Below are 17,719 nucleotides of genomic sequence, written 5' to 3'. Positions count from 1 at the left end.
TTAAATTATGCAATAAAATAAAAATCGACAAAAAATAGAGACACTTGTTTTTCTTTGGACAGCGACGATATTTGTCTTTTCAAACTGCAGCAGATTTACTTTTATCCATTTATGCTTAATGCTTATAAGAAGTTTTCCAGCCTGGACTGCTATATGAATGCAGCACAACACAAGGCAGCCAATCAGAAAAGAGATCAATTACACATTAAAAGCACTCATTGACAATGTAACAAAACTGGATGTCTGTTACATTTTAAGGCACAAGAAGAGGTCAGTGATTAGTCAAATAAAAAAAATACATAGCTTTAAAAAAAATCTATCAATGAGAAAATAGTCAACAGCACTAAAGGACACTGGGCCCTTAAACCATTGTAAAGAATAGATCATAAAAGCTAGAATAATACAGGTTGGCATGCATGTTTTTTTTAAACCTAATACTTATAAATAAATTAATTAATGGCACAGGTTGTACTTTTTAAGTTAAAATAAAAAAACTGCTCAAATTCATTTGTCCATAAAAGAAATAACTGGTATATATTTTCCTATGTCTCCAGAAGTGTATATCTTAAATGCTGTAGACTCCTCACTGGACAAGGATACCATTAGTCTTTTACATATTTTATTTTATCTCGCCAGAAAGTGTATTCTATTCCTTCCAAAAAGATGTGGTTGAAGCAGATTGACAAATGGTTACCTATGGAAAAACTAACTTACGAGTTGCACCAGAATTTTAAAAGCTGCTCAACATGAACCATCATTTTACATTTCATCTCACTAACTCATAAAACATTACACTTTTTTATCTAATGGCATAAACATATACTTTATATGTACACTACCGTTCAAAAGTTTGGGGTCACATTGAAACGTCCTTATTTTTGAAGGAAAAGCACTGTACTTTATAATGAAGATAACTTTAAACTAGTCCTAACTTTAAACAAATACACTCTGTACATTGCTAATGTGGTAAATGACTATTCTATCTGCAAATGTCTGGTTTTGGTGCAATATCTACATAGGTGTATAGAGGCCCATTTCCAGCAACTATCACTCCAGTGTTCTAATGGTACAATGTGTTTGCTCATTGGCTCAGAAGGCTAATTGATGATTAGAAAACCCTTGTGCAATCATGTTCACACACCTGAAAACAGTCTAGCTCATTACAGAAGCTACAAAACTGATGAAAAGATGCTGGAAGAATGCCTGACGCCATCTGTTAAGCATGGTGGAGGTAATGTGATGGTCTGGGGTTGCTTTGGTGCTGGTAAGGTGGGAGATTTGTACAGGGTAAAAGGGATTCTGAATAAGGAAGGCTATCACTCCATTTTGCAACGCCATGCCATACCCAATGGACGGCGCCTGATCGGAGCCAATTTCGTCCTACAACAGGACAATGACCCTAAACACACCTCCAAATTGTGCAAGAACTATTTACAGCAGAAGCAGGCAGCTGGTATTCTATTGGTAATGGAGTGGCCAGCGCAGTCACCAGATCTGAACCCCATTGAGCTGTTGTGGGAGCAGCTTGACCGTATGGTACGCCAGAAGTGCCCATCCAACCAATCCAACTTGTGGGAGCTGCTTCTAGAAGCGTGGGGTGCAATTTCTCCAGCTTACCTCAACAAATTAACAGCTAGAATGCCAAAGGTGTGCAATGCTGTAACTGCTGCAAATGGAGGATTCTTTGATGAAAGCAAAGTTTGATTTAAAAACAATGTTATTTCAAATACAAATCATTATTTTAACCTTGTCAATGTCTTGACTCTATTTTCTATTCATTTCACAACGTATGGTGGTGAATAAGTGTGACTTTTCATGGAAAACACAATTGTTTGAGTGACCCCAAACTTTTCAACGGTAGTGTAGTTTATGCCTATGTCTATAATATAGACTATGCAAGAATGCACAGTAAGAGTGACTCTATAAGAGAGTGTATATACAGGCTTGTCCTTTAAACTATGATTTCTACTGTGGTTTAGGACAGACTAATAATCCTTAAAATACATACAAATATACATAAAATACCTATTGCCAATAAGGAGCACCACTTACATATTATTATTTAATTACTACTTGAAGGAAAGAAAAAAGCACTAGCAATCAGAGAGCAGAAGGAAAATACTAATGGCCAATCAGTGCACAGCAGAGGGAGCACCACTAAACCAATCAAATTGCAGGAGGGTGAATGTCATTAGCCAATCAGGGCACATGAGGAGAAACACAGTTATATAATCAGAGGCTTGTCCCTGAGTGCGCCTCTACAGATATTAAAATTATTTTGTGTGTCCATTATTATTTTCCAGCACTACCATAACTCTCTTGGGCATAGAGTTCACTAGAGCTTTACAGGTTGCCACTGGAATCCTTTTTCACCATATTCCATGACAATATCATAGAGCTGATGGATGTTAGAGACATTGCACTTAACCACCTTCCATGTGAGGATGACCCAGAGGTGCTCAGACAGGTTTAGGTAAAGAGACATACTTAGCCAATCCATCACCTTTACCTTAAGCTTCCTCTGCAGGGCAGTTGTCATTTTGGACGTGTGTATAGGTCGTTATTGTGTTGGAACATAGCGTCACCTTTCTAAAATAATCGCCTCCCTAAAATAAAGTCATTTTACTATACTAAACGAAACAAATGAAATATAATTTTTAAAGTTTTATTATTATTTATTTTTATTATTTTTAATATTTACATATTTAATTAAATATGTTTTACACCTTATAAAACTTATTTTAATATTTAATTTGTTCCATTTAGTATAGTGAAAAAAGGGGTTTACATAAATTTTTCCAATTTTCAAGTTTTTTATTTCTGCCCCTCACAATTAGAATTTCTGTGAAAATAAAAACGTGACTCTTTACTTAATTATTTAATTTTACATTTCTGCATCTCATAACATAAAATGGTTGGATTATATAATCAGATTGGTAAACAAAAAATCAAGTAATAATTATTTGTTATATTTTTTGTTAAATTCTGATTGTGAGGGGTAGAAATGTAGAAGTAGATAAGTGGAAAAAACTATAAAAATCCTTTACCAAACATGAATAAATAAATAAATAAAGTTTTACATTTAGTTGCTAATAATTTAGCCTCACAGTCAGAGAAATGAACTGCTAACGTTACACTCTATTAATAAGTATTATTTTTTTAATTAAATACGTTTAACACCCAGTTTATTGTTTTTAGAATTAAAAAAAATTGATCTGATAAACGTCACACTGAACACGGCATACACAATTTGTTTCTTTGTTTTTTTCTTTTCCAAATAATTTTGAGCATCCCGAAAGTGAGCTATGGTTTATTAAAAGTTGAATGTTATCATATCAATGTTGATTCACTTTTTAAAATCAACACCAATTTCAACGTTAATTCAACATTGAAATACAAGCTGGGTGGCTGAATTACAGGGTTGTTTGTGGGTGAAGAGCGCCATCCTACGGCCGTGCTGAGCATGTGTTTCAGGCGCATGCGCAGAGCCGATCTCCTCGCCACAGCTCGGCCACTATCAATCGATCAGAGAGCGGAAGATGGCGGAGCGGGGAGTCCGCGCACCGAGACCGATCACCGAATAGCTCGATCGCTGGGAGCCGCGGAGAGTCAGAAACTGCGAGAGTAAGTCCGCCGGTTTGGGTAAAAGGCGCGCAGGCAGGGGGAGCAGGCGAGGAAGGCTGTGATCCGCTGATTTAGCGCGATTAAGCGGCTTTAGGGAGAGAGAGAGAAGCGGACGGAGCGGAGTACGGGCAGGGCTCAGGCCGCTGCTGCCGCCTCCATGCTGTTTAGAAGCGTAGAGCGCGGCCAGGCACGCTGAGTTCATCCCGGAGACAGATCGGGGCGGAGGGCAGGATTTATAATCAATCAGCTACATCGTCGAGATGTGTAGTTACAGCTCTAATTTCACATTTAGTCGATACACAGACGTTTAACAGACAGTAAAAACACATAACTCATAATATATCATTTTATAAGGCCAAGAGCTTTTGGCTCCACCCCTCTGCTTTGGCTGTTATGCTATATAAACGAGCCAAAGAGGCTCAAACATAGAGAATATATAATAAATACTGTTAGCTTGGTAGCTAACTAGCTAGCTTAGCTAAAGATTGGTAAACAGATAAACTAGCGTTAGCTTAGTTATTTAAGCTGCCAGGCTGTTATTGTAAATAAGAATATGTTCTTAATGAATTGCCTGGTTAAATGTAAGGTTTTATTGGGAATTTAAGTCCAGAAATGATTTCAGGTTTTCCATAATAAGAATAAAATGGATTGTAAATAATAGTGTGTAAATATATGTAGGTTAGTTTCACTAACGTTAGTAATTTCTTCCCAGTATTATTGTAGCTACATTATTGGCAGTGGTGATTAAGTGGATGAAGTGCTGGAATATTGATCACAAGGGTTCAAAACCCACATTACAATGTTGTACCCTGATAGCAAAAACACTGAATAAACGTAATTTTTTTGTGAAAATAGTTTTATATCTTTTAACCCATAAATGCCCAGACCCATTTCTAAATATTAACAATACAATATTAAAATTGAATCAGATAAATTCAGTGAGCAGCTCATGCTTATGTTTTTTATTGCTGGCACATGACTGTAAATATTTTATGCAACATATAAAACACAACAACAATTACATAACTTGTATTTTAACATTTTGTTCTAAATATTTCTGGAAAGGTAAATGGGCTTTTGGGTATTTTGCTATAGTTCAGTCTGGCCCCTTTAAAAACTTTGGACACCCCTGCTATAGCGTGACTGACCCTGGATTTCTAGCTCTCGTCACCTACTTTTGGCCAATGACTGTATACAACCATTGCTTCTGACCAATTTGGGTTATGAGAATTGGTTTAATCTGCATCACAACAACATTCCCACTTTAAAATGGTAAAAAAAAAAAATAGGGCTGCACAATATTTTGTTTCACTATCGTCCGTGCCACATGGGCATGTGTAATAGTCTTATAGCAGGATGTTATTTTCTTCTTATCTTATTGCAGATCTTTTAGAATAAAATTTATTTCTGCCCAGTATAACTTATCTTACTCCAAACTTATAAACACAGAGTGAATTATCAATGACATGACATATTGGATCGCTGATCCACTATGACTTCTGGTCAGAATTCCTGTATTTTTTAGTATCACAGACTCACTGTCAGTGTTTTCTAATTTGGTGCAGCTGTAATTCTGAAATGATGACCAAAAGTTGTAAGCTGAATTTGTTCTATAGTGCAGAAGTCTATGAACACCATGTCAAAAAGTAAGTAAAAGGCAAAAATGTTGGAAGTATATGTATCATCTGCTTCCTGCTTTTCTCCACATTGTTTTAGGACACGGTCATCCAGAGCAAAGCCAGCAGTCAGTCCGCTGCGCCAGCGATGGACTTCCCATGGCACAGTGGAAAAGTGTTAGAGCAGCTTAACCATCAGCGGCAGCAGGGGCTGCTGTGTGACTGCACGTTTGTGGTTGACGGTGTGGACTTCAAGGCGCACAAGGCTGTGCTGGCAGCATGCAGTGCTTACTTCCATACACTATTTCTGGATCAGAAGGATGTTGTGCATTTGGATATCAGCAATGCTGCAGGTAGACATAATGTTTATATTCAGTTCATACATATCTATTTGCATATTCAATCCATGTGTATATCAAACCACAATATTATGACCACCTACTTGTAAGTACATTTCTTTTTTTATTAGCTCTACAAAGCGGAGCTGCTATAGGAGCACTTTGTAGTTTTGTTCTATTTAGTGTTGCACTGAGAACAGTTCATCAACTAGAATTATGCAAAAGATACATCCTGAATTATACATCTACAAGCTGGATCAGCTAGGTAGGAGTGTCCAGTACAGAGGACAGTGAGTGGACACAGTGTTTAACAACTTCAGCAGCACTGCTGTATCTTATCCACTCTGTAAAGGCCAGTACAACACACTAACACACCACCTCCATGTCAGTGTCACTGCAGTGCTAAGAGTGACCCACCACCCAAATAATACCTGCTCTGTGCTGGTCCTGTAGGGTCCTGACCACTAAACAGCAGGGTGAAAGGAGTATAATAGAGTATGCAGAGAAACATAAGGATTACAGTGTAAAATGATATAACTACAGAGTGCTACTGTGTGATCAGTGCACATGAAAAATGGACAGTAAGTGTATAAACAAGGAGGTGATTGTAATCTTCTGACTGGACTGTATAGCCATGTGAATAACCAATAACCTTATTTCCAAAATGATCCAAAACACATATATTTAATTATATGTATGCATGAAAAGTTTTTTTTTATACGTCTCAATGTCACTGTGATCCTTGCAGGTCTTGGGCAGGTCCTCGAATTTATGTACACGGCCAAGCTGACGCTGAACCCTCAGAATTTAGAAGATGTGTTGGCTGTTGCCACTTTCCTTCAAATGCAAGAAATTGTCAATGCTTGTTCTGCCTACAAGTCCCTTGCTTGCCCCTCAGCACCTAGCACTGGTCAGTACTTTATTTGTCTATATAATCTAATAATTGCTAAAATATTTGTATTATTATTTTGCATATATTTATCTATGCCATTTATGTCTCTCTAATAATTGTAGCAGAACCAGTAGAAGAACATCAAAGACTGGTCAAGAAAAATGATGAAGTTTTGCTGGAGGGACAGGCCAGTGATGCCGCGGCACAGAATGAAGTTTCTGAGGCTCATGAAGCTCCCCTGTCATCAGAAACGGCAGACGATCAGCAAGCTACATGTAGCACAACTGAGAGCCAAAGCACAGGTGTTCAGCCATCAGGGGACAGAGGTGAAAAACCACCCAGACCTGGCCAGTCTGCCAAGCAGAAGACAGCTGAATTGTCTGATGGCAAACCAGATGTGGAGGAGGAGAGCGCAACGAAAGAAGTGATGGAGTATCAAGATGATCCCTCTGATGCAGATTACGCACCCAGTCAGTGTCTGTTCTCTGTTCTCTGTTGTGGTTTGCTTTATTTCTATTGTCTTTTTGGATATGTTCACACAGCATGTAAAAGTGACCCACATTTAATAACTTTTCATGTGGCAGTGTAAACAGCAAAAAACACACTGAATCTGGTATTTTCAACAGCCAGATCAGAATTCAAGCTATTTTTACATCAATGAGGAAAAAAAGGCTGTAAGGGGGGAGAAATGACATGAGATCATATATTTTGCACATGTGCATTTATTCCACAGTGCAAACTGTTCAGACAAATGTTAAAGATGTTTTAAGTTTAAAAAGATGGGTATAAAACATTTAAAATCAGATTTGGGCCACTTTGACCTGCTGTGTTAACTAAGATACCTGTATAACCTAATCCACATGTTTTTCTGCAGAAGTCTCACAGAGGGCTGCAGCTAGAAGATCTTACGTAAGCACACGGAGGAGCAAATCAAAATATGCTGCTAAGCGCCAGTCCACACAAGGTAAACACCTACTTTTCTCCAGTGTTGATACCCCTGGTCAGATTACATGTTTTTTTAAATAAATTAAAATAAGTAGGTTATACATTCTTTATAGGAACCTAAAAAAATGATTTAATTTCAATTAATTCAATTAATTAGGCTTCATTTGCTGAATTCATTGTGTTTGTTAAAATAAGCATAATGTAATATGTAGCACAACCTGTGCATATGACACATATTTGGTTGGATTAAGTCTAATGATTAAGCCTAGTGCCAAACTACATCTTTATTTCAATAGACAGTGTCTATTTACAGGCGCAAAATCCCTGTCTGTGAAAATGACCCATGTTTTTTTTTTATCACCCTAGTTTGACCATGAGTGCCCACAGTTTTGTATATTATTTGACTGTGGGTGCTAAAACGTTTGTTTACAATTGGAAATGCACAGAATATTCAGCAATGAAAATTATACATATTTGGCTTTGTTAGTATATTTGCTGAGACAAAAATAATTAGGTTTCAAGTGGCATCATAAATGAAAACCTGCAAAAATGTGTTTGATGATTTGATTCTGTTTGGTTGTTCAGTTACATCCAAAAATATTAAGTGACTCCCTACTTATAATTATAAGGTTATAAATTGTGATAATACTTTTTTTGGGGAATCTTCCTATAGAGTTTCCTGTAGAGGAGGATTCTGGTGAGGCAGCTGTGTCAAAACCTTCCACTGACGAGAATATGACGGAGGAGGAGGAAGAAGACACTGCTGAAGAGGAGCAGCACCTAGAGGAGGATGAGCAGATGGAAGCAGAGGATGAGGAAGAAGATTCAGCAGATGGAGGAGAGGATAAGGCTATGAGGGCTGGCTCCATGGCTGAACGCAGTGAGTCCAGAGCATACGGCTCTGTCACACACAAGTGTGAGGTGAGTGGTGCTTTAGTTTAGTGTAATAAATTGTGAACCATAATTTGATTTATTTTTAGGCTTCATTCACAAGATTTGGTATTGGATTTTAGTTTGACGCTTTTAGTCCAGGGAAGTCAGCGATTTTGCAGCGATTTGCATCATGCGCAGTGTAAATGCACCTTATGTCTCTAAATATTTTAAATTGGCAGCTTCTGTGTAATTACACATTCTCACCAGAGAAGAGCTGTTCTGCCATAGTCTTGATGCTTATTGGTTTGAAGTCGCTTGGTCTCTAAAACAACAGAGCACCCCCACTGTCACCCTTCCACCACCATGTTTAACTGCTGATCATGTGTTTGTATTGTGTTAACCTGTTTAAGGGTTCCACTGTGCGAAAGTCAGTTGTTCTGTAACTTTTAATGTTTGATTTATCAGTCCCAAGAACATTATTCCAAAATAAATGAGGGTCATCAAGTTGTTTTTTTGGCAATTGTGCATTGAACTGCTGGCATGGCATGTACTTTTTTGTGCTTATCCATCAAATAAAAAGGAACTGATCCTTCCAGACACTCCAAAACAGTAGATAAACATGAGTGAATGACGTACAATATGTACGTTGTCTGAACCACTAGTTAGACTGCTAGTGAACAATACAGTTATTGAACATTGTGTATATCTAATCTATTTAGGCACATTTTTTGTAGAATTTATTGTCATTGTTTTTACAGGACTGTGGGAAGAAGTTTACACACACAGGAAACTTTAAACGGCACATGCGCATTCACACAGGGGAGAAGCCCTTCACCTGCAGAGACTGCAATAAAGCGTTCTCCGACCCGGCCGCCTGCAAAGCACACGAAAAGACCCACAGGTGAGTCAGCAACGAGTGAAATGGACTTTCTCTTAAATTTTTCTGTCTTGCCCAAACGCAGCAGTTCTTCATTAAGAATACACACCTTATGTATATATTGCTTTCTTCAAGTCTTATATATACATAAAGGAGGACTGTTGATTACAGGGTTTGTATGGTCATGAAAAACTTGGAAAAGTCATGGAATTTGAAAATAGCAATTTCCAGGCCTGGATAAGTTTTGGAAAAATAAAAATACCCAGAAAGTTTAGAAAAAGTCATGGAAATTTGCTCTACACATCTTTGTGTTTGTGTTTATTGATGGAGAAAATCTATTTTTTAGCTAACAAAATACATCCGCTTAGAGTTAATTCAGTAATTTAACCCTACACATTGGAGCTGTGAGGATCTGACGCACATTTTATTGTTAAAGATTGTGTGTCAGATTTATTTTAAACCTACTATAATCAATTTTTCGATTATAGTTTTAGTTGGTTTTTATGGTCCATGTATGCACTGTTTCAAAAATCGTGTGGTCATGAAAATTTGTCTTGAAGGCATGAAAAAGTCATAAAAAATGTATTGGTTAAAAAGTGTATGAACCCTGTAATTGGAAAGTTATGCTCTTAAAATCTCAGTGGCCACAGTACTTTTACTGTGAACTTATTGTCTCTCTTTCTGTTTTTCTCTCCCTCCAGTCCACTAAAGCCCTACTGCTGTTCTACATGTGGGAAGAGCTACCGGCAGATCAGCCTGCTGAACCTCCACAGAAAGCGTCACACAGGTGAAGCTCGATACAGCTGTGAGGACTGCGGTAAGCTCTTTACAACATCGGGCAACCTGAAGAGGCACCAGTTGGTGCACACTGGCGAGAAGCCGTACCACTGCGACTACTGCGATCGGGCCTTCTCCGACCCCACGGCCAAGATGCGCCACCTGGAGACACACGACACGGACAAGGGTCACAAATGCCCACACTGTGACAAGAAATTCAATCAGGTGAGATGGAGGGTGGGAAACAGTAGGAATGGAATTAAATAAATATGAGAGGAGGCTGTAGCAGTAGGCTATGTATTATCCCTGTGATGGACAGAAATTGTCAGTCAACTGTAATTGTAATTTTCAGTAGTATGGGATATCATCAGGGTTCACCTCACTGAGCAATTTAACAGGGACCCTATACTGATCCTGGAGAGGGATTTCTATTTTTGCTCTCACTACAGCCACAATTCTTTGTTGGATTGATTCCACAAGATGTTGGAAACATTATTTTGCAAATCCAGTTAATGTTGGCCTTAATGCATAATGCAGTTTCTGCAGATTTTCAGGTGCTTATAAAAGTTCATAGTCTCCCACACTGCCACATCTCTCAAAGCTACTATATTCAGATACATTGAGTGGGAAAACCATTGATGCATACTGAAAACTCATTATCAATGTCAAGGTGCCAAATGAAATAGACTTGCTTTTTGACAGCCAAAAGTCATCTTGTTGGATTTATGTACATTGTCATGCTGGATGTAGCTGTTAGAAAATGGCTAAACTGCTGTCATGAGAGGATGCTCATGATCAACAGCAATTCTTAAATAGGCTGTGGCATCCATGTGTGAGGCTTTTGACCCATGACTGCATGATATTATGCATTACAGTACTGCCACAAGATAGATTTGTGCATACAGTTCACCTCCTTAAATTCAGTGTTTGTTCATTACTTAAATAAAAACTGCATTGTAGTTAACAGCTGTGCTGAACTTATTAAGAGTTAATTACTTGAATTAACCTCTTAATGTGTTTGAGAGCATCAGTTGTAAAGTTGTAAAGAGGTAGAGTTGGTATACAGTGAATAGCCCTATTTGAGTAATGTTCTAATCCATATAATGACAAGAACTACTCAAGTAAAGAAAAAAATACTTTAAGAAATGAAGGTCAGTCAATCTGAAAAATTTAAAGAACTTTAAAAGTATCCTCAAGTGCAGTCACAAAGACCATCAAAAACGTTATGATGAAACTGGTGATGATTTCAATATTCATTTACAATGTTATAATAGATGTCTAAGCCCTAGTACTTATGATTATTTTTTTATATATATTTCTAATGTGACAGTGAAATACAAGCTGCTTATTAAAAATGTTTTTCCCCAGATTGGAAACTTAAAAGCTCATTTGAAGATTCATATCACAGATGGGCCTCTCAAGTGTAAAGAGTGTGGAAAGCAGTTCACCACTTCAGGTGAGGCGCGTGTAGAAAGAAGCATTGTGTGTCTTTGTCCATGGTGTTGCAGAGCTTGACACTGGTCCCTTTGTACAGGAAACCTGAAGAGGCACCTGCGAGTTCACAGTGGAGAGAAGCCCTTTGTCTGTATGCACTGTCAGAGAGCCTTCGCTGACCCTGGGGCACTGCAGAGACATGTGCGCATTCACACAGGTGGACAGCTCTTTTTCTCAGTTCTCAGGTCATTTAGTGTATAATTGTTTTGACAGACATGCAAATAACATGTGGTTTATGTGTTTACTGCAGGAGAGAAGCCCTGTCTGTGTCTGATCTGTGGGAAAGGCTTCACACAGGCCAGTTCACTCATCGCTCATGTTCGTCAGCACACTGGAGAAAAGCCATACGTATGTGACCGCTGTGGAAAAAGGTGACTGGAATACACAGTATAAGCTCCACATATCTAATAAAATGTAATAAAATGTGATAAATTAACTGTATGTAATGATTTACTTAAGCTACGAGTGATGTGTAACTGTAACATTATACCCTGCAGGTTTGTGCAGTCCAGCCAGCTGGCCAATCATATCCGTCATCACGACAATATACGACCGCACAAATGCCACACCTGCAACAAAGCATTTGTGAATGTTGGCGACCTTTCTAAACACATCATCATACACACAGGTACCAACAATTCTGACAAGATCTATTTTTAGAATGGCTTTAGGGTCTATGTAACTTCGACATAGAACCTCAAACACTGTAACTTCGTCAAAACAGAATCCAGCATAATCAAAAGGGGAGCTCAGACTTGAAATGCTACAAAGCAAAAGCTAGGAAAACAAATTCTAAGCCACGCTAGGCTAAAAGCTAATGCTAACCAATCATCTTAAACAAACCAGACTACCTTACTCTGGATTCACACTAGAAAGCGGCAACGTGACGAGTGACAAATAAGTTCATACGGCAGGGCGCGATTTGTGGCTGCGACACGCAAGAGGCAACAAGCGTCAAAGCAGCAGAGCGAAAAGCGACACGGGGTTGAAATATTCTCAACTTTATGCAAATTAATTATGACGTGGTGAAGCGACATTCTAACCTGATTGGCTTCTAGCATTTTTTTGGACCTATCACATAAAAGGCGGTCCGAGGTCCTCAAGCTTCTGCTCTCTGAACTTTTGGTTTCTTTCGCATTTTCTTTCTACCACACAGAAACGGCCAAGACTCTAGTGAGCTCAGGAGTCATACGTGCAGTATAAAGTGGCCAAGCGAGTCCTCATATTTATACCGTATTTTCCCTCCAAAATGTATATTTTTCAACCAGGAATAAGAATGACTGGATGGTGAATGTTTCTTATATACATAAAACATATATAAATAACATTCACCATGTCTTATTATTAATACATTTTTAATTAATATGATTCATTGATTTTCAACCATTTTAGTGATCTTAATTAAGTTAACAAATACATATTTAATACAAACACACATTTAATAAATATTTTTTTAGGGCCGTTAAAGTTATACATTTATTTGTGCCTTTTTTCTTGTCGGAAGCTGGACCAAGTTACACACGCACGCTGAGCTATGACATGCCCACAAGCGACAAACGCGGAGAGACTCACCGCATTCTAGTGTGAATGCAGGGTCAGCTGACAACCAAAACAGAGCTAAAAAGGAAAAACACATCAAAAGGAAATGTATGTGTTTTTTTTTTATTATTGGTTGGACTAGAGGAATCCAAACTCAGGGAAACAAGTGGGGGCAAAGCTAAGAGCTAATTAACATACAATCTCTTCAGCTTGCGTAAAACATACTGCACTAAGAGGACACAATGGGAGAGAAGCAACACGATCTAGAAAATTCAGGAATAGTTCTTATAGTATTTTTGTTACAGTGCTAAAACTGTGTTATAGTATTCGGTTTATGTGTGCCTGTTGTGGTTGGTACCATAAGCAGCTAGTAAAAAAAGAGTATCCCCCACATCCTAGGTTTGTTTTTGTCAGAGGCAAAATAACAGGGTTGTAAATAGGCTTGTATCATCAAGTTTTTTTTCAAAATCCTTATTATTTTTACATCAGAATCAAATAAAAAATACTTTAACTTTAAATGCATTATTTGGCGATGTAATGCCTGAGAGTGGATCATTGTCTTTGTCTCATTATTTTTGCAAAATCTAAATTACTATCAAAAGTCAGTTTTCTATTGTCTTTTCTTGTTTTTTCCAATCACAGGAGAGAAACCGTATCTTTGTGACAAGTGTGGCCGTGGATTTAACCGTGTAGACAACCTCCGCTCCCATGTTAAAACTGTTCACCAGGGTAAAGCAGGCATTAAGAGGCTGATAGTGACTGATGATGATGATGATGATGGAGAAGAGAAGCTGCTGCCTGCCTCTGCGTCAGCCTCCGAACTGGAAGACAATGAGGTCAACATCGTTACGGTCACCACAGACGACATTGTGACTTTAGCTACAGAAGCTTTGGCTGCCAGTGCAGTGGCACAGCTGACTGGTAAGAGAATTAGTGCAAGTTACATTATAACTAGAACCAAGATATGTTTCTTTCATTTATGCAGAGATTTATAGTAAGGAAGTAGAACTGATTCACTACTGTACCTAAGTATTAAAAGGCTGTATCTGTACTCTACTTCTCCTACGTCCACTTTTACTTCACTACATATTTTGCATGAGTTTAATACTTTTACTCTGATACATTTTTATGTGCTGCATGGTTTCTTGTTACAATAATAAGAATTTTACACAGTACTGTACTTTTACTTTCAGTACCTGAGTAACACATTTTAAAATAAACTTAAGTGCAATACTTGGATACCAAAAATATCTGAATACTTTTTTAATAGAACACTTGGTCTCAACTACTTATGAGTATATATGAGTGAATGTAAAAGCATGTGTTGGTGCTAAGGGATACTGATGTGTTTTATTCTCCTGATCCAGTGGTACCTGTAGCAACATCAGTGTCTGCGGATGAAACTGAGGCTCTGAAAGCAGAAATTACAAAGGCAGTGGAGAAAGTGCAGGAGGCTGGTAAGACAAATGATTGGTTATTTGACTAGACATAGCATTTTTACACTAATACAAAACAAATATTAATAATAATTACTACTGCAGCAAATTGTTGATTGAAGTTATTTTTTCATCATAAGAGGATAAAAGGGGAGAAACTTTAATAAATAGTCCTCTATTGTTAAAATGGTCAACAATTTTGTTAAGCAAAATTTGACACACTTATTGGATTTTTTTTTTTTTTTAATCACGTGAAAAGATAGTTATTCATAATTTTGAATAAAAGAAATATCACCATATCGATTAGGTTTTCCAGATTTTACACCTAATAAATGATTTTTTTTCAAAAGTGTGTTTTTTTTCCAGAATACACGAAACACCTATATATTTATTCAGCTATTTACAGGGTTTGTACCGTCATGAAAAACCTGAAAATGTCCAGGCCTGGATATGTTTTGGAAAAAGAAAAATACCCAAAACTTTTTTGGAAAAGTCATGGAAGTTTGAAAAAAAAATCCATTTATTGACTGTTTTGGTTTTAAAAAATAAAATAAAAAAAAACTTGGGTAAATCCTTCACATCTCTTTGCATTAGCTAGCTGTCTATGTGGGTCCTATTCAGACTGGTGTTTCAGCTTCAACTTTAACTGTAAAATTACACAGATAGAGAATAATGCTGATTTAATGCTGTCTGGCTTCATTCGGACACATAAAAGGCAAATGTTATTCAGCTAGTAAAACGTGACATTTCAAAGTGTTTTCAGTTAGGTTTAAATGAGATATGAGCCTCTATAACCAGTTTTGTCATGGAATTTTATTTTTTTGTGCTTTGCCATGTCTGTACTGACATTTTAAAGATTATATGGTCATTTAAATTGGCTATGAAGGCATGGAAAAGTCATAAAAATCAATAAAATGTCTTTGTTGAAAGGTATATGAACCCTGTACTTAAAAAAAGTAAAATAATAAATGTGCATTTGATCATGATTCATCTGTGTCTTTCTGTTTTAAATCTTTTCTGGTTGCTACATCATGTACAGTTTGTGAACTGAATCCTTTCTTTCATTTATCCATTTAGATCCCAACACTCAGATCCTGTATGCATGTGACTCCTGTGGTGAGAAGTTCCTGGATGCCAGCTCTCTTGCCCAGCACGTGCGAATCCACACAGCCCAGGCCTTGGTCATGTTCCAGGCAGACTCTGACTTCTACCAGCAGTACACTGCAGACGGCACCTGGCAGACCACGGAGCAGGTCATCCAGGGAGGAGAGCTCCTGTTCCGCACGCGGGAGGGAGAGGAGGAGACTGAGGATGGGCAGGACGAGGTGGTCCAGTCTGAAGCTCAGACTGAAGAAAGGGTCGAGGAGACTGAGGCTCAGACAGAAGCCGCAACAGAGACTATACAGATCTGTGACAGTCAGACTCAGTGAAGTTCCTGCGAGATATAAGATGTTTATATGATCTTTAGAACTCTAGTTTTGAAAGAAAGAGAAATTAGAGTAGTTGAGGCACAAGGCAAATGTTTGTGCGTTTGTCCAGCCAGTATAGATTAGGATAAATTTTACCTTGTCAGGGGGTATTTTTTCCAAATCAAATGCTATCTCTTTTTTATTCAGGCTTGCGTTGTGGGCTTGCTTTTATAAAGTGGTTTGGATCATTTCAAAAAACTCTCTCAAACCATAGCACAAGTGCATGGTAGGAAGTGTGCAGCAAATCATGCATAGACTGTAAAATATATTTATGAACATATTTGTTTTCAGATATGAATGCTAATTCTTAAAAATTGCATATTGCTTTGATATGCCATTCTTGTCAGACACTGATATAAAACAAAAGACTATTGATTACACTCCTCACATTTTTGACATTGTGTAAAATGTATCAAGATTTGTAATGTTACTGTAAAATAGCTTATACTTTTCATAAAAGGACATATAAAACAGGAACAAGGTAGTGTACTTTAAAAAAATTGCACCAGTATCCATCCTTGGAACCTGTTTCCATTATAAATATATTTTGTGGGCAACTGTATATTAAATTGACAATGTCCTTCATGTTTCCTTTATTCCTTATTTATTCCTTTATTTTCTGATTTTCATGGTGATATCTTTATCATTTACAGTTCAACATTAATAGTTTTTGTCTTTGTACCTTTAAGGCTAATGAATGTAAATGAACACTGATTTACTGTGACTCATGTGTCCAAGCTAAAGCATTACCAATATGAGCTAAATTAATTTAGGTTGATAGGTTGATTTACAGTTCTGGAAAAAAAAAGTGACCACTTCAGTTTCTGAATCAGTTTCTCGGATTTTGCTATCTATAGGTAAAATGAACATTGTAGTTTATAGAATAAAACAACACACATTTCTCCCAAATTCCAAATAAAAATAGTCATTTAGAGCATTTATTTGCAGAAAATGAAAAATGGCTAAAATTAACAAAAAAGATGCAGAGCTTTCAGACCTCAAATAATGCAAAGAAAACAAGTTCATATTCATAAAGTTTTAAGAGTTCAGAAATCAATATTTGGTGCAATAACCCTGGTTTTAAATCACAGTTTTAATGCATCTTGGCATGTTCTCCTCCACCAGTCTTACACACTGCTTTTGGATAACTTTATGCCACTGGTGCAAAAATTCAAGCAGTTCAGCTTGGTTTGATGACTTGCGATCATCCATCTTCCTCTTGATTATATCTTTTTTAGAAAATTTTATTGTTATTTAAAAAATATACATTTTTGGGTCATGTAGATCATATCTATTAGATTGTGAACAATTATTATAGTGTACTTATTTTCTTTTTATGTAGCTTTTAAAGACTACAGTAGCTGTAGGGGTTGGTTCCATGTTATTTAAGAAGTGCTGCTCCAACTGGCACTTTCTAAATCAGCTGTCACATTCCCAGGCAATTGTATCACTGGCCAGCGTATCTTAAAGGAGACGACACACCAGCTCTTCACCCACCTTCAACCTGCCACATCCTACAGCAGTCACCACATCACCTGGCACATTTTTGCTACCTTGCCAAAACGTGCTACGATGGTGTAAATTTATAGGTAAAGCTGCTTCAATAAAACAGCAGGTAGTATATTTTGCTAGGACGAAAGCATTATATCAGAAAATACTGTTAGAATAATTATAGGAAAGATATTTGGAGGACCTAACTCACTGTCTGTATCATGTTAAATATAAGGTATTTGACATGATAAAACATTTTAAAAAACACAATAAAAAGGTGAGCTAAAATGGGGGACAGACTTTTCTCAGATCAAGGGAGTTTAATTGAGGCTGATTGTTTCATTATTA

At 37.3% G+C, this 17,719-nt stretch overlaps 1 protein-coding gene across 3 annotated transcripts; it reads left to right on the top strand.

Annotated features, from left to right (window-relative positions):
* Window positions 1–3,517: 3,517 nt before the first annotated feature.
* zbtb17 (zinc finger and BTB domain containing 17) lies at window positions 3,518–16,465 on the top strand. Of its 3 annotated transcripts, none has more exons than XM_007246252.4 (15): window positions 3,518–3,624; window positions 5,341–5,593; window positions 6,327–6,488; window positions 6,596–6,940; window positions 7,345–7,434; window positions 8,089–8,336; window positions 9,047–9,189; window positions 9,867–10,167; window positions 11,311–11,398; window positions 11,477–11,593; window positions 11,687–11,807; window positions 11,934–12,064; window positions 13,618–13,896; window positions 14,343–14,432; window positions 15,489–16,465. In XM_007246252.4, the coding sequence occupies exons 2-15, from the start codon at window positions 5,389–5,391 to the stop codon at window positions 15,839–15,841; spliced, it is 2,673 nt and encodes an 890-aa protein (XP_007246314.3). In that variant the 5' UTR covers window positions 3,518–3,624; window positions 5,341–5,388; the 3' UTR covers window positions 15,842–16,465. The 3 variants fall into 3 exon arrangements, with proteins under 3 accessions (XP_007246314.3, XP_022532959.2, XP_007246313.3); XM_022677238.2 differs by having other exon boundaries at window positions 6,593–6,940; window positions 7,348–7,434; XM_007246251.4 differs by having other exon boundaries at window positions 6,593–6,940.
* Window positions 16,466–17,719: the final 1,254 nt, after the last annotated feature.

The sequence above is a fragment of the Astyanax mexicanus genome, chromosome 13, assembly GCF_023375975.1.
Source record: "Astyanax mexicanus isolate ESR-SI-001 chromosome 13, AstMex3_surface, whole genome shotgun sequence".
Taxonomy (NCBI): domain Eukaryota; kingdom Metazoa; phylum Chordata; class Actinopteri; order Characiformes; family Acestrorhamphidae; genus Astyanax; species Astyanax mexicanus.
Note: the sequence above shows the minus strand (reverse complement) of the source record. Positions and strands in the feature narration are given on the sequence as shown.

Coding starts and splice junctions, on each gene's coding strand:
- zbtb17 (XM_007246251.4), top strand. CDS start 5,389: ATGGACTTCCCATGGCACAGTGGAAAAGTGTTAGAGCAGCTTAACCAT. Junction 6,489..6,592: donor CCCCTCAGCACCTAGCACTG/GTCAGTACTTTA, acceptor TAATAATTGTAG/CAGAACCAGTAGAAGAACAT. Junction 6,941..7,344: donor TGATGCAGATTACGCACCCA/GTCAGTGTCTGT, acceptor GTTTTTCTGCAG/AAGTCTCACAGAGGGCTGCA.